Raw genomic sequence first — 17,759 nt, forward strand, 5'->3', positions numbered from 1 at the left:
GAACTGTTGCACAACTGATGACAACATATGAATGGATACAATCTTTTAAATTAACACTATTAACACAAATTGACATTTTCTAGCCTATGGACTCTCAGGTTAGCATAGGTTACATGTTTGACTATGAGAATAGAGTAACATGGCGTGTACAAGTCAGTCAGCTGTGGAATACATCAGGAACGCCAGAACCCACCTGGTGGGGGGACTACAGAATCTTTCAGTTATTGTGGAGAATCTGTATCAGCGAAGAGTGTTCACTAACGAGCAGGTCAGCGAAATAAACTCAGAGAAGACTGACTTTGATAAAACAAGAACAATACTGGACTTGGTCACAAACAAAGGGGAGGCAGCCTCCTATGAATTACTAGTGGTCATTTACATAACTAGGAAGAGGACCTTCCTATCGGATAAAGTAGGCCACACCTCCACTCAGAAGGCCAATTTTGACCTACACCATTGGATCAGCTGCTTTTCTTTCAAAGATGATGTGGAAATAGATATAAACTATTCTAAAGGTACTGTATGTAAATGAGAAAATGGCAAATACAGTATTGATTGATGATTACTTTTTGCATTGTGAATACAGAGTTGAGAGTGTTACAATTTTAATCCATAATCTGTTCAAAATACGTAGGTATTTCGGTCAGTTTACAGATGATTTAACCTTGTGCTATTACTTTCATTTTAGGTCCAAGGCCATGCCACAGATACCAGAAAAAGTTAAGGTCAAAAGCTCTTGAGCTATCAGAAGATGTGTGGAAACAAAGCAACAGGTTTCTAGGTCCAGCAAAGGATACAGATTCATATCTGTCTTACACTCCTCTGGTATTAGACACACATGAAAATACACCAAACTACAAAATAATAATGCAATACAAGAGCAAAAAATGCAAGAAGCCCCGCCCTAAAAAAATGAAGACCTACATTCCTTTGGATAAACAGGAACTGTCTGTAGATGACCTACTTAAAACACATGAGAACAAAATTCTCCTGGTTGGTAAGCCTGGAATTGGAAAGACAACAGCTGCATGTCAAATGCTGAAAATCTGGGGAGGGAGGGACAACAATGACCTAGATTACATGTTCTATTATGATATGAGAGAAATGTCCTGCTTCACAAATCCCAAAATTGAGGATCTTCTCTTCACGTTTAGTGAACCAGATGAAGGAAAAGAAGAGGTCTTGAAGGACATAAAGAGAAATTCAGAAAATGTTACTATAATTTTTGATGGACTAACAGATCTTCCCTCTTCCTCAATGATGAAGACACTTCTTAAGGGTTGCTTGCGGATGCTTCCTGATGCAAAGATTGTGATCACATGCAGACCAGAGGTTGAATCTGAAAATGTCCTATTCGACTGGGCTTCTCTCAGAGTGGAGGTGAAAGGCTTCAGCAAAAAGTCCATCAGTGCGTACTTAGCTAAGATGTTGAACAAGGAACAGTTGAACAACGTTGAGAACAACCTGGAGCTGTTCAGTCTTTGCCATGTCCCAGTATATGCATTGATGGTGGTTGCCTGCTTTTCTTTTACGAACGCTATGGCTTCTGAAGTACCATGCACAGTATCTGAAATATACATCCACATTTTTCGTGGTTGTATTCAAGAGCACGGTGGCAAAGCGATACCAGAAAATGAACTAGACAACTATATCAGAGACTGCAGTAAAAAAATATTTGATTTGGCAAAGGCTGCTTTACAGGCAACTCGAGAGAAATCTGTGAACTTAAAAGCACTGTCGTGTGAAGAAAGCTGTGTTCGTTCAGCCTTCCTGAAAACATTTCGTGTTCAAGTTGCACCTACAGAGAGGAATACCCACTCTGCATTCCTCCACTACGCAATGCAGGAGTTTTTCACAGGGTTGTGGTTTTTGAAGAATCCTGAGAAGATAACTGATCTTCTGCAACAGTGCTGCACTGAAGAGATGAAACACATGAAACATGTGATACCTTTCTTGTGTGGGTTGTGTAGTCCGAAAAACCATGACAGGTTTAAATATCTGGCTCCAGATCTGCAGGCGATGGACATATCTAAGTCTGTTATCAGAGATGTGGTAAACACATTTCTTTTGTCTCCACTAAACCAAGATCAGGATGACACCGATGACAGCAACATACTGTTCTTATGCCAATGCTTGTATGAATCTCAGTCCACTGACGCCTGTCTTCACTTTCTGGACAAACTGGATTATTGCCTTGATTTGAGAGAAGAGGAACTTGATCCTCACCATTATTGTGCTGTGTCTTATGTAATCAGCCAGGCTCAAGAGAGAAAAGTAAAGCTACAAATTGAGGACAGTGTATCAGCACAAGGACTGAAATTAGTACTTGGTTGCCTGAAAAATGTCCAGTTGGATGGGTGAGCATCTATTTAGATTTTCACTCTATATTGTCTAAGATGTATCTAATTAAGTTGTTGCAAAGCACTCAAACTGTACAAAGTCTTTTATTTTTTTTAGATATATACAAATTTTTGTTTTATGAATCTGTATGAAATGATTTTATTCCAATGGGATTCAAATGCTAGGTTTTTTAACCCAATATAGTATTTACGATGAAAAACAGAGGCGGACCTAATATACTGTTATAACATGTCTAATTAAAATATCTGTAAATTGAAGGGGAATGTATCACTTCAGGAAAACCTTTACTTCCAGGTGTTACACCGTGCAAAGCCAACTCTGGAAAGCTTTACTCCTCAGTGAGGAGGAGATGGACTACAGAGGCTTACTTGAACTTGGTGGAAATGAGTTGCACCTTCCAGTCGGTTGTGGTAAAAGACAAGTGTTTGAAAGAGCAGTAGAGGTCATGCAGAAGAACAGTCCAGAGAGGGTTAACCTCTGCCTCCTCTGGGACAGGAAGACCAGTGCCTGTCAAGATCTGAGATGGACCCTGTTGGAGTCTCTGCCTCACATCAGCACACTCAGGTGTGTAATTTAGTATAAAGTTGATACTTTAATTATTCTTATAGATTTCATACTGAAATGTAACAACATCCATTTTGCTGATTGCATTTCTGCAACTTTGATATAGTTGTATTTTAAGAGGAAAATCATTTAATAATTTGCTTGTTTGACAGCAGCCATACAATAAGTTCCACAAGTTTGTTTTGTGACCCATGTTTTTTTTAAATACTGCAATTAAGTTTCAGATACACATCCAGCAGTAAAGACACACAGGTTCAGGAACAATTCCCTGTATTATTGGATGGGGAAGAAAAGCAGCTGTTACTAGATTTGTGCCTGGAGGCAGCAATTAAAAAGAGGGAAGTATTTCAGAGTTCAGTGAACAGACTACTGTCATTGTTCTCCGTTTACACTATGAGATACGACATACTGCTTGATCTTTACCTACATATCAGCAATAAAGGATATAAACATATTCTTCCAATTCTGAAGCCTCTTTACCCATCAGCTCCTACAGTCTGGTCCATAGACCTCTCGGAGAGAAAGGCCTCTGTTCTCTTAGAATGCTTAAAACTCCAACCAGAGAAGAAACCAGTAGAGCTGAGAGGCTGGTCAGATGAAGAGAATGAAGTGAAGAGTTTCCTTCAGTGTCTACCCTACATCTCAAAGCTGAGGTGAATCTGCTTCATTGAATTTGTCTATACTGTATATAAAAGCCAGAGAGCACAGATTAATAATGTTTAAGCATTTAGACTTAGATAGTAATATACAGTATATTGTTTCTGTCATGCAGAAACCTTGTATCTCCATATCCGTTTTTATAAATGAATGCCCTACTTTGTTGTATGTGTCGTGCAAAAGTAGAAAAAATAGCCGATCTACCAGCTCACAATGTGTCACATTGTGGCACGTTGTGAGCTTGTATATCTTCTATTTTCTTTATTTTCTAAAAGTTTTGAAAGTGAAAATTAAAGTGGTTAAGTGGGGCTGTGGGTTTTATAAATATTGAACTAAGGAAAAGTATTAGTAAAGTAGTAAAGAAACAGTGACTAAATAACTACATTGGATCCATTGGAATACAGGTTATTTTTTCCATTTCTTGAAAAGTAACCGTTTAGGTTCAGGACATGCAAAGTTTCTGCCCAACAGTGACAATATTCATTTCATTCATGATTCCTTTATGACTCTTTCACCTAAAACGTGATGGATACAGTGTCCATCATTGTTTGTTTCTGTCGATGATGTGGTGATACAATATATCCTGTTTGTTTTCATTTGAACAGTTTCACTCATGAATGGCCAGAAAGTGCAGAACAAGGCAAGTTCCTGGGGAAGCTCATCTGTGAAGCAGCAGAACAGGAAGAAGGAACAGGAGAGAAGATTCTGGAATTATTCTATTCTGTGTGTAACTACAAAACATTCCCCTACATTGACTGGCGTGATATTTGGGTATACAGGTTCGATCAATGTGACATACTACTGCACCTATACTCCTATGTGAAGAACTATGAGACTAAAACAGGCAGAAGTGTTCTTCCAGCATTGCAACCAGTTTACCAGTCTGTTCCTGCAGTCTGGTCCATATGGCCCCCACTGGAAAAGTTCTCCCTCCTCCTAGAGGTGCTGAAACTCCAACCAGAGAAGAAACCAGTAGAGCTGTGTGACGTCACAGATGAAGAGAGTGAAGTGAGGATGTTCCTTCAGTGTCTACCCTACATCTCACAGCTCAGGTTAGCATGTTTCCTTTCATTCACTATTTGTCTACTGATAATAGCTGCCTACCTTTTATAAAGATAATGTACTTGAATGTTGAACTAATTATTTTTCACTTTTGATACACTGAAGTTACAAGAGGCAAATATATTTGTATTCTATTATATACAGAATTATAATACAAAGATACAGAGTTGTCTTTCTTAATACAAAGAGTTGCCCGACATATCCAGGATAGAAGCAAAGCAAAGAAGAGTGCAAGAGAAAATATACAGTATGCTACATGATACAACAAAAACAAAAGCAAGAATGTAATCTGAAAATGTACTAAATCACGGCTCAAGGCTCTTCGTAAATTTCCACTATGTTGTAGTGTAGTTTTAAGTAAAGACAGATTTGCGATTCATGAAAGGCTGTGTAAAGCCAGCTGTGCTGATCACAGGTGTACAGATGATGAACCCCACCTGTTCATAAATCAAATGTGAGTTAACGTGCACCTCATTCGCATGCGGATCGCAGGTGTACAGATTTGCATCGTTCCACACCCCATTTAACACCATAAAAGGCAACCGGAAAAATCCAACGTGAAACCAACTTCACCACACTGAGATCTCCATAGTACGAGTTCACCCGTGTCGCTCATCAAAAAGAACGGAATTACAAGGTTACAACCCTTTGCGTCGCAATGCCGTGACAACTTGTAGATCAGTGTATTTGGCAAGTGAGTAAAAATAGCCAATCTACAAGCTCACGTGTCAAATTGTAGCGTGTTGTGAGCTTGTAGATCTGCTATTTTCATTATTTTCTAAATGTTGTGAAAGTGAAAATTAAAGTGGTTAAGCGTGGCTGTAGGTTTTATAAATATTGAACTAAGGAAAAGTATTAAAAAGAGACAATGACTAAATAACTACATTGGATCCATTGGAATACAGGTTCTTTTTTCCATTTCTTGAAAAGTAACCGTTTAGGACATGCAAGGTGTCTGGCCGACAGGGACAATATGTTTCATGATTCCTTCATTCACCTAAAATGTGATGGATACAGTGTTCATCATTGTTTGTTTCTGTCGATGATGTGGTGATACAATATAACCTGTTCGTTTTCATTTGAACAGTTTCCGCTTCACTCAGGAACGGTCAGAAAGGTCAAAACAAGGCATGTTCCTGGGAAAACTCATCTGTGAAGCAGCAGCACAGGAAGAAGAAACTGGAGAGCAGATTCTGGAATTGTTCTGTTCAGTGTGTAACTACAAAACATTCCCTTACATTGACTGGCTTGATATTTGGGTACACAGGTTGTATCAATGTGACATACTACTGCACCTATACTCCTATGTGAAGAACTATGAGACTCAAACAGGCAGAAGTGTTCTTCCAGCATTACAACCTGTTTACCAGTCACTTCCTGCAGTCTGGTCCATGTATCTCTCAGAGACAAAGGTCTCCCTCCTCCTAGAGGTGCTGAAACTCCAACCAGAGAAGAAACCAGTAGAGCTGTGTTACTGCACAGATGAAGAGAGTGAAGTGAAGATGTTCCTTCAGTGTCTACCCTACATCTCACAGCTCAGGTTAGCATGTTTCCTTTCATTCACTATTTGTCTACTGATAATAGCTGCCTACCTTTTATAAAGATAATGCACTTGAATTATGACTGAATATTTGTCACTTTTAATGCACTGAAGTTACACAAGGTAAATATATTTTTACTCAATGATATACAGAATTATAATACAGAGTTGTCTTTCTTAATACAAAGAGCTGCCCGACATATCCAGAATAGAAGCAAAGTAGAGTGCAAGAGAAAATATATGCTACATGATACATCAAAAACAAGAATGCAATCTGAAAATGTACTGCATAAATCACGGCTCAAATTTCCACTATGTTGTAGCGTAGTTTTAAGTTAAGTCAGATTTGCGATTCATGAAAGGCTGTGTAAAGCCAGCTGTGCTGATCACAGGTGTACAGATGATGAACCCCACCTGTTCATAAATCAAATGTGCGTTAACGTGCACCTCATTCGAATGCGGATCGCAGGTGTACAGATTTGAATCGTTCCACACCCCATTTAACACCATAAAAGGCAACCGGCAACATCCAACGTGAAACCAACTTCACCACACTGAGATCACCATAGTACGAGTTCACCCGTGTCGCTCATCAAAAAGAACGGAATTACAAGGTTACAACCCTTTGCGTCGCAATGCCGTGACAACTTGTAGATCAGTGTATTTGGCAAGTGTGTAAAAATAGCCAATCTACAAGCTCACGTGTCAAATTGTAGCGTGTTGTGAGCTTGTAGATCTGCTGTTTTCATTATTTTCTAAAAGTTGTGAAAGGGAAAATTAAAGTGGTTAAGCGTGGCTGTACGTTTTATAAATATTGAACTAAGGAAAAGTATTAAAAAGAGACAGTGACTAAATAACTACATTGGATCCATTGGAATACAGGTTATTTTTTCCATTTCTTGAAAAGTAACCGTTTAGGACATGCAAGGTGTCTGGCCGACAGCGACAATATGTTTCATGATTCCTTCATGACTCTTTCACCTAAAACGTGATGGATACAGTGTCCATCATTGTTTGTTTCTGTCGATGATGTGGTGATACAATATATCCTGTTTGTTTTCATTTGAACAGTTTCACTCATGAATGGCCAGAAAGTGCAGAACAAGGCAAGTTCCTGGGGAAGCTCATCTGTGAAGCAGCAGAACAGGAAGAAGGAACAGGAGAGAAGATTCTGGAATTATTCTATTCTGTGTGTAACTACAAAACATTCCCCTACATTGACTGGCGTGATATTTGGGTAGACAGGTTCTATCAATGTGACATACTACTACACCTATACTCCTATGTGAAGAACTATGAGACTAAAACAGGCAGAAGTGTTCTTCCAGCATTGCAACCAGTTTACCAGTCTGTTCCTGCAGTCTGGTCCATATGGCCCCCACTGGAAAAGGCCTCCCTCCTCCTAGAGGTGCTGAAACTCCAACCAGAGAAGAAACCAGTAGAGCTGTGTGGCGTCACAGTTGAAGAGAGTGAAGTGAGGATGTTCCTTCAGTGTCTACCCTACATCTCACAGCTCAGGTTAGCATGTTTCCTTTCATTCACTATTTGTCTACTGATAGCTGCCTACCTTTTATAAAGATAATGTACTTGAATTTTGAACTAATTATTTTTCACTTTTGATACACTGAAGTTACAAGAGGAAAATATATTTGTATTCTATTATATACAGAATTATAATACAAAGATACAGAGTTGTCTTTCTTAATACAAAGAGTTGCCCGACACATCCAGGATAGAAGCAAAGTAAAGAAGAGTGCAAGAGAAAATATACAGTATGCTAGATACAACAAAAACAAAAGCAAGAATGCAATCTGAAAATGTACTAAATCACGGCTCAAGGCTCTTCGTAAATTTCCACTATGTTGTAGTGTAGTTTTAAGTAAAGACAGATTTGCGATTCATGAAAGGCTGTGTAAAGCCAGCTGTGCGGATCGCAGGTGTACAGATAATGAACCCCACCTGTTCATAAATCAAATGTGAGTTAATGTGCACCTCATTCGCATGTGGATCGCAGGTGTACAGATTTGCATCGTTCCACATCCCATTTAACACCATGAAAGGCAACCGGAAACATCCAACGTGAAACCAACTTCACCGCACTGAGATCTCCATAGTATGAGTTCAACTGTGTCGCTCATCAAAAAGAATGGAATTGCAAGTTTACAAACCTTTGTGTCGCAATGCCTTGACAACTTGTAGATCAGTGTATTTGCCAAGCGAGTAAAAATAGCCAATCTACAAGCTCTCGTGTCACATTGTAGCGCATTGTGAGCTTGTAGATCTGCTATTTTCATTGTTTTCTAAAAGTTGTGAAAGTGAAAATTAAAGTGGTTAAGCGTTGCTGTAGGTTTTATAAATATTGAATTAAGGAAGTATTAAAAAGAGACAATGACTAAATAACTACATTGGATCCATTGGAATACAGGTAATTTTTTCCATTTCTTGACAAGTAACCGTTTAGGACATGCAAGGTGTCTGCCCGACAGCGACAATATGTTTCATGATTCCTTCATGACTCTTTCACCTAAAATGTGATGGATACAGTGTCCATCATTTTTGTTTCTGTCTTTGATGCGGTGATAAAATATTTCCTGTTTGTTTTCATTTGAACAGTTTCCGCTTCACTGATAAACGGTCAGATAGGTTAAAACAAGGCATGTTCCTGGGAAAACTCATCTGTGAAGCAGCAGCACAGGAAGAAGAAACTGGAGAGCAGATGCTGGAATTAATCTATTCTGTGTGTAACTACAAAACATTCCCTTACATTGACTGGGATGATAATTGGGCATACAGGTTGTATCAATGTGACATACTACTGCACCTATACTCCTATGTGAAGAGCTATGAGACTAAAACAGGCAGAAGTGTTCTTCCAGCATTGCAACCTGTTTACCAGTCAGTTCCTGCAGTCTGGTCCATATGGCCCCCACTGGGAAAGTTCTCCCTCCTCCTAGAGGTGCTGAAACTCCAACCAGAGAAGAAACCAGTAGAGCTGTGTGACGACACAGATGAAGAGAGTGAAGTGAGGATGTTCCTTCAGTGTCTACCCTACATCTCACAGCTCAGGTTAGCATGTTTCCTTTCATTCACTATTTGTCTGCTGATAATAGCTGCCTACCTTTTATAAAGTTAATGTACTTGAATTATGAACTGATTATTTGTCACTTTTAATGCACTGAAGTTGCACGAGGCAAATATATTTTTACTCAATGATATACAGAATTATAATACAGAGTTTTCTTTCTTAATACAAAGAGCTGCCCAACATATCCAGGATAGAAGCAAAGTAGAGTGCAATAGAAAATATATGCTACACAAAAACAAGAATGCATTCTGAAAATGTACTGCATAAATCACGGCTCAAGGCTCTTCTTAAATTTCCACTATGTTGTAGTGTAGTTTTAAGTTAAGTCAGATTTGCGAATCATGAAAGGCTGTGTAAAGCCACCTCATTCGAATGCGGATCGCAGGTGTACAGATTTGAATCGTTACACACCCCATTTAACACCATAAAAGGCAACCGGAAACATCCAACGTGAAACCAACTTCACCGCACTGATATCTCCATAGTACGAGTTCAACCATGTCGCTCATCAAAAAGAACGGAATTTAAGTTACAACACTTTGCGTCACAATGGCGTGACAACTTGTAGATCAGTGTATTTGGCAAGTGAGTAAAAATAGTCAATTTACAAGCTCACGTGTCAAATTGTAGCGTGTTGTGAGCTTGTAGATCTGCTATTTTCATTCTTTTCTAAAAGTTGTGAAAGTGAAAATTAAAGTGGTTAAGCGTTGCTGTAGGTTTTATAAATATTGAATTAAGGCAGTATTAAAAAGAGACAATGACTAAATAACTACATTGGATCAATTGGAATACAGGTAATTTTTTCCGTTTCTTGAAAAAGTAACCGTTTAGGACATGCAAGGTTTCTGCCCGACAGCGACAATATGTTTCATGATTCTTTCATGACTCTTTCACCTAAAATGTGATGGATACAGTGTCCATCATTGTTTGGTTCTGTCTATGATGCGGTGATAAAATATTTCCTGTTTGTTTTCATTTGAACAGATTCCGCTTCACTCAGGAACGGTCAGAAAGGTCAGAACAAGGCAAGTTCCTCGGGAAGCTCATCTGTGAAGCAGCACAACGGGAAGAAGAAACTGGAGAGAGGATTCTGGAATTGTTCTGTTCTGTGTGTAACTACAAAACATTCCCTTACATTGACCGCCTTGGTTCTTGGGTAGACAGGTTGTATCAATGTGACATACTACTGCTCCTATACTCCTATGTGAAGAACTATGAGGCTCAAACAGGCAGAAGTGTTCTTCCAGCATTACAACCAGTTTACCAGTCACTTCCTGCAGTCTGGTCCATATATCTCTCACAGACAAAGGTCTCCCTCCTCCTAGAGGTGCTGAAACTCCAACCAGAGAAGAAACCAGTAGAGCTGTGTGACGACACAGATGAAGAGAGTGAAGTGAGGATGTTCCTTCAGTGTCTACCCTACATCTCACAGCTCAGGTTAGCATGTTTCCTTTCATTCACTATTTGTCTGCTGATAATAGCTGCCTACCTTTTATAAAGATAATGTACTTGAATTATGTACTGATTATTTGTCACTTTTAATGCACTGAAGTTGCACGAGGCAAATATATTTTTACTCAATGATATACAGAATTATAATACAGAGTTTTCTTTCTTAATACAAAGAGCTGCCCAACATATCCAGGATAGAAGCAAAGTAGAGTGCAATAGAAAATATATGCTACACAAAAACAAGAATGCATTCTGAAAATGTACTGCATAAATCACGGCTCAAGGCTCTTCTTAAATTTCCACTATGTTGTAGTGTAGTTTTAAGTTAAGTCATATTTGCGAATCATGAAAGGCTGTGTAAAGCCACCTCATTCGAATGCGGATCGCAGGTGTACAGATTTGAATCGTTACACACCCCATTTAACACCATAAAAGGCAACCGGAAAATCCAACGTGAAACCAACTTCACCGCACTGATATCTCCATAGTACGAGTTCAACCGTGTCGCTCATCAAAAAGAACGGAATTTAAGTTACAACACTTTGCGTCACAATGGCGTGACAACTTGTAGATCAGTGTATTTGGCAAGTGAGTAAAAATAGTCAATTTACAAGCTCACGTGTCAAATTGTAGCGTGTTGTGAGCTTGTAGATCAGCTATTTTCATTCTTTTCTAAAAGTTGTGAAAGTGAAAATTAAAGTGGTTAAGCGTTGCTGTAGGTTTTATAAATATTGAATTAAGGCAGTATTAAAAAGAGACAATGACTAAATAACTACATTGGATCCATTGGAATACAGGTAATTTTTTCCATTTCTTGAAAAGTAACCGTTTAGGACATGCAAGGTGTCTGCCCGACAGCGACAATATGTTTCATGATTCCTTCATGACTCTTTCACCTAAAATGTGATGGATACAGTCAGTGTCCATCATTTTTGTTTCTGTCTTTGATGCGGTGATAAAATATTTCCTGTTTGTTTTCATTTGAACAGTTTCCGCTTCACTGATAAACGGTCAGATAGGTCCAAACAAGGCAAGTTCCTGGGGAAGCTCATCTGTGAAGCAGCAGAACGGGAAGAAGAAACTGGAGAGCAGATTCTGGAATTATTCTATTCTGTGTGTAACTACAAAACATTCCCTTTCATTGACTGGCATGATGCTTGGAAAGACAGGAAGTATCAATGTGACATACTACTGCACCTATACTCCTATGTGAAGAACTATGAGACTAAAACAGGCAGAAGTGTTCTTCCAGCATTACAGCTAGTTTACCAGTCACTTCCTACAGTCTGGTCCATAGATCTCTCACGGAAAGAGGTCTCCCTCCTCCTAGAGGTGCTGAAACTCCAACCAGAGAAGAAACCAGTAGAGCTGAGAGGCAGGTCAGATGAAGAGAATGAATTGAGGCTCTTCCTTCAGTGTCTACCCTACATCTCACAGCTCAGGTTAATATGATTCATTTTAATTGAATGTGTCTACATATAAAAGACAACTCAGTAGCTTTTTTCCTTTCAAGTTCAAATTAGACTAATACGATTTTTATTAGAGATTGAGTATGTGTAATGTGTGATTTTATCTTAGCATCTAATTGACACACTCTGTCTTCTTACCTTGGTTATGCTTCATCATAGTTTAGACATTGAATACATTATAACCTTCACTTTAAAGTTTGATGTAACATGCAGTCATTGATGAACAACACTTCACATTTAGCATGGCACCTAGCATTTACTTGAGCATTCCTAGCATATTACCTAGTATTAACATGATTTAAAGTCAGGGTTTAAAGCATAGATTAAAGCTATGTACTATAGAACAAATCATCATGACATCACCACAAACAAACAAACATGTATTTCCAGATATAACGCTGGCAAGTGTCGCATTGGAGCAGTATTATTCATTAACCTTATTTATGGAAGAACAGGACATTTCTGATATTGTTATTGGAGATGTGTATATTATCTTGTTCTAAATATCCACTTGTTGACAAACTAGACATACTGTACAGTAGCTAATGTTATGGACACCTTATTGTCTCCGCCAGGCCGAAGGCATGGCGAGAGAGTATGTTTTACCCCCTGTCCGTCCGTCCGTGTGTGTGTGTGTGTGTGTGTGTCCGTCTGTCACCAGCTAATCTCCGGCACCGTTGGCCCGGTCGCTCCGAAACTGTGCACACACACTCCCTGGATGCCAATTCCGAACTTCTGCCCCAAATCTTTCACATGGGCCTGTTATAGCGCCACCAGGAGGCCGATTTGTGCAAAACCATTTTTTTTTATATTACTCCTACAAATTTTATCCAAACGTCATGCAAATCAGTACACAGTATCACTATAGTCATGTGATCAACACGGATCTGTCCAATTTCCCATATTCTATCCTCATTGCCTAAGGTTGGCTTCCAAAGTTTGCAGGATTGGTCCGTTTTGAACAAAATGCCTCAAAGTATACACACAGCTTGCGATTTCCGTGAAATTTCACACGCACATTCCCACTAAGCCGAGGAAGAAATGCCACCCTTCTCACATTGGCCTGTTATAGCGCCACCAGCAGGTCTAATTTATCAAAACACATTTTTGGAACAAAATGCCTCAAATCATGAATGCAGTGTCAATGCAAGAATAAATGATACGGTTGGCACCCTTTTCACATTGGCCTATTATAGCGCCACCAGGAGGCCAGAATAACGTACCTGACCTGGCGGAGACCTGTGCTCCGAGGAGCACTTTTTCTAGTTTTATAATGTTTAGATATCCATAGACATTCTAACCGGAAAACAGATCTACACGTTTGTTTACAAACATTGTCTCTGTTATAAAACTGCAATCATTTTCAGATGTGGTCCAGGATTCTTCCAGCACACTTGTGAATCCATCACTGTTACATCCAGAGAGGAGGTGGACCAGCTGGTCTCTCTACTCCATCTCCTTGATTTCACCCTGCTGCTGAGAGGAGAGTTATTGACAAACATCTGCAAGACTGTGGGGAAAGTTCTGGAACTCTGTGGCTCTAGTGTGGATCTGGTCCTGAGACCCTCCAAGATCTCTCTCGAAGGAGTGTCACTTCTTTTTAGACATGCTACACAAATCCAAAGGCTAGGGTAGGCTACGTTTATTTGAGTCTATAAAGATCTTGGCTACTATTCATAACACCAACATGTTATCTCGGCACTGAATCATATGATGCTGTGTAATTGGGACTAGGAGTGTTCATAACTAAAAGCTGTTGTTTCTATTTCCTTGATTTCCAGACTGTCTGAGCGCATGGTATTGCTACTTTTTCGATTGGTAAGAACAGGACGTTTGCCCTGTCCAGTGGCTATTGAAGAGCTTTCCATTCTGAAGACCACTCCACAATCAGAGAGACTATTGTCCAGAGTTGTTAGTAATGTGGCATCCCTGCTGAGACACTGGACAGTCAGATGTTTGGACTTGGCCAAATCCAACATCCATTCAAACCTCCTCCTTCCAATGTTGAGTCACCATGATCAACTGACAATCAAGTACGTATTTTTTTTTATTATTATTCAGTTTGTTAAAACGCATTAGTGATAGAAATAGAAATCTTAACCAGCCTTCAATCTAAACTTCTACCTACTATTATCCATAATTTCACTAGACTGTGTCCAGAGGTTCTGCAGGAGCTAGCTGGAGTTGTATTTACAGCTCAGGATAAGGATTTGACAAAGTCTTTCCTGGAGAAGGTTGGTGGGGAGCTGACCTCCTGCTCTCTAAACTGGGAGGTTCTTCTCTATCTGCTACAGCAGTCATCAGCCCAGATGTTCACTGTGGACTTGAGGAAGAGCAGGATCGCAGAGAGAAGCATCACATGTCTTTCACCATTTCTGGAAAGAGTTGTATTCAAAAGGTTAGTTTGACATCTCTGAAATATTTGTGTTTGTTTCAAATGCATTTTAAAGATTTGTTTTTACATTAAAAGTAAGGACTAGCACATTTTACACAGTTACAGTGTCACTGTAATTGTAATTGTACTAACAATAATCCATGTTTTCAGACCCAGTCCCAGCTTTGTATTGTGTGCCATCAGAGAGACATATACATGTCAGTCCAGTGACTGTATGCCCAGCTTACTGAGGTCATTAGACTATGCAATCAACCTGAATAACAGAGAGCTGGACACAGTGGACTGTGATGCTCTGTTCTTTACCCTCACACACTGTGACAAAGTGACAGAACTCAGCCTGTTGTGGACCTCCATCCCACCAGAAGCAATTGAGAGTATCCTGTTCTCTCTGGACAAAGTCTCTCATGTCAGGTAAGTTGTCAATGTAACACACATTTAGATCGTAGAAGGCGTATGAATACATTGTTCCAGAAGGGTCAAGGTGTCTAGATGCTTTGTATGTACTGGCATATCGTTGCTGTCGGGCCGAAACCTCCTTTTCTCCATTTTGTTTTTGTTTATCATATTTATCAACCTTTTGCGTTTTTCCGTAAATTAACGCCCTAGTTGATCATACTGCAGCGTCACACAAAATAATCAAAAGTAGCATATCTGCAAGCTGCTACTAATACTGAAAAGTAACAGTTTTGGACATAGCCTATGAGGTTTCCACCCGACAGAGACGATATACAGTATCATTAACAGTTTATCAGTGAAGTGATGATTCAATGTGTTATGTTACACATGCTCATTCCAGTGTTGACAGGAGTCTGCTGCTGACGTTCCTCCACTGCTGCACTACCTGTCAGACACAACAGGGGGCAGCAGCAGCATCTCTGCTCAGAGCTCTACAGTACAGACTGGATCTGTCCTGCTCCTCCTCTGTGGACCTGTCAGAGCAACAGCAGGTGGTGTCTCTGTCTCTGACTGTCACACACTGCATGGCCATTTCTACCGTCCTGAGACACAGCAGCAGAAACCAGGACACACAGCTCATCCTATCAGACTGTGAGGTAGAGGACAGTGGACTGGACCTGCTGTTCCCTATCCTCAACAGAGTCCATCTTAGGTGAGAAAGGCAACACTGCTGCCTTTATTGTTTTTTCATCACTGGTCTTACTATGTTTACTTGAGAGAATGTCCACAACATAGTTTCGATCTAAAGAAAGGAGCTGGTTTTCAACCAAATTCATCTCGATTTCTTCTCCAGAGCCAGCAAATCCCTTCTTCTCCAGCTCCTATCTCTGGTCTCTGTGGGAAGTGAAAGGAACACAGTGATGCGAGCAGGTTCTCTGACTGGAGCCCTGGGTGGAGAGCTGGACCTAAGTGAGACCAGACTGGATCAGAAGGCCTGCAGATGTTTGGCCCTGGTTCTGGAACACTCTGAGGGACTGACAGAACTGGACCTCAGTCACTGTCAACTCACTGACCAGCTACTAGAGATGCTGCTCCCCCACCTGCACAAAGCACAAGTCCTGGAGTGAGTATTCTTGAGTGGTGTGCATGTGTACGTGCATGTGCGACCATGAGGTACTAATCTATTCCTGTGTCCTTTCTCTTCCTTGTGTTGGTGTAGTCTGAGTCACAATAAGCTCACTGATTCTCTAACAGACAGATTACTCCAACTGCTCTCCTTCAATACCGCCATCCAAACTGTACGGTGAGTAGAATGAATTTGTTTCAATGTGTGCATTATTAAGAGAAGCAATTATTGTTCTCGGGTGAGTAGAGAAATCACTCATCAACATGGTTTACTGCACACATCATACATTTAAATCATTCAATTAGTTGAAGTGAAATGTTCCATCCATTGATGTCTTTCCAGACTCTTCAACAACTGCTTCATGGACAGAACCCCGTTCCTGAAAGACAAACGCTTTGATATGTGGTGAACCAATCAACAGCAGGCTTATGTCAGTTGTATAGGCACTGTGTTTTGTTATGTACTGTACATCTCATTTGAATACTTCATTCAAACCTGGTCCAGAATGGTCTAACCTTTATTTTAATTTTATACAAAATATTTATAAATGTACTGCACAAGCCGTTTACCTGTCATAAATGGTCAGCCGTGGAATCAGCTAAATTATCCAATTTGAAAATGAAAATTAATTCAATCACATGCAGTAGTTTTGTGTGAAATACCTTCTCTGTATTTACATTTTGCTCGTTAGATATACTTAGTCATCAGACAAATAATGAAAATAGTTGATCTACAAGATCACAGCGACATAATGAAAATAGCTGATCTATAAGCTCACAGGGTGTCACAATACAATAAAAAAAAATATTTTCTACTCTACATCTCAGAAGCAAATATTGGACTTTTACTCCATCTCAATTATTTGAAAACTTTAGTTACTAGTAACTTATAGATTTTGATTAATATTACAAAACAGAAGCCCTATAATTATAATATATATTTTAGGTATTTGCGTAGCGATGCGACACATTCTGAGCTTGTATAGATCGACTATTTTCAAAAGTAAAAAATCTGAGTACTTCTTCCACCTTCTTCCGCATAATCTGATGATTTAGTACTAACAATGCCTTCATGGGTAATGTTGTATTGTGGTTGATTGTGTCAATTGAATGTCTATGCGCTGTCAGTCAATCATTGTCAGTTACTTGACAAGCAACTAGCCAATCACAGGACAACCAACTGGCACACTAAACTCAAGCTGTCAATGTTCTTGCAGTACTGTTGCTGAACACAGGATGGCATCAATTACCCAGCTACATAGGCTATCATTTCACTGTTTGCTGTTTGACAAAACCATGAACACCATTATGCAGTTATGCTGAAAAGTACTGCAATTTCATTTAATGCTTGTTAACAAATACTTTTTTTTTTTTTTTTTTTTACTGGATTGGACATAGGCCTACTCAGTATAATAAAACAAGCAATAACATGTCTATACAGCTTTATTTATTTATCAGCAGTTACTTTCGTTTTATGTGAACATACTGTAGCTGTTCTTTTTACTAATAAACATATATATGATTGACATCTTGACTGCAGGTTAAATAGTCTAAGTCCATGTAATCTGAGCAGTGTGGAAACATCTCTTTCTTTCTAAAACCCTCAGACATTGAATAGGAAAAAAAGTCATGATCCATTTGAGTGTTAGTTTA

At 39.4% G+C, this 17,759-nt stretch overlaps 1 protein-coding gene across 1 annotated transcript; it reads left to right on the plus strand.

Annotated features, from left to right (window-relative positions):
- The first annotated feature begins 79 nt into the window (after positions 1-79).
- Positions 80-17,495, plus strand: LOC308083401 (uncharacterized protein). The gene is made up of 18 exons (XM_080425718.1): positions 80-515; positions 689-2,357; positions 2,656-2,925; positions 3,144-3,578; positions 4,188-4,634; positions 5,732-6,184; positions 7,256-7,702; positions 8,798-9,250; positions 10,254-10,706; positions 11,711-12,163; positions 13,558-13,821; positions 13,972-14,223; positions 14,340-14,588; positions 14,736-14,996; positions 15,382-15,693; positions 15,835-16,104; positions 16,201-16,284; positions 16,450-17,495. Exons 1-18 carry the CDS (start codon positions 140-142, stop codon positions 16,514-16,516), a joined length of 7,215 nt encoding a protein of 2,404 aa, XP_080281844.1. The 5' UTR covers positions 80-139; the 3' UTR covers positions 16,517-17,495.
- The last annotated feature ends 264 nt before the right edge of the window (positions 17,496-17,759 follow it).

This window comes from Gymnoscopelus braueri, assembly GCF_963280865.1.
Source record: "Gymnoscopelus braueri genome assembly, chromosome: 4".
NCBI classification, from domain to species: Eukaryota; Metazoa; Chordata; class Actinopteri; order Myctophiformes; family Myctophidae; genus Gymnoscopelus; species Gymnoscopelus braueri.

Coding starts and splice junctions, on each gene's coding strand:
- LOC308083401 (XM_080425718.1), top strand. CDS start 140: ATGGCGTGTACAAGTCAGTCAGCTGTGGAATACATCAGGAACGCCAGA. Junction 516..688: donor AGATATAAACTATTCTAAAG/GTACTGTATGTA, acceptor CTTTCATTTTAG/GTCCAAGGCCATGCCACAGA. Junction 9,251..10,253: donor CCCTACATCTCACAGCTCAG/GTTAGCATGTTT, acceptor TCATTTGAACAG/ATTCCGCTTCACTCAGGAAC.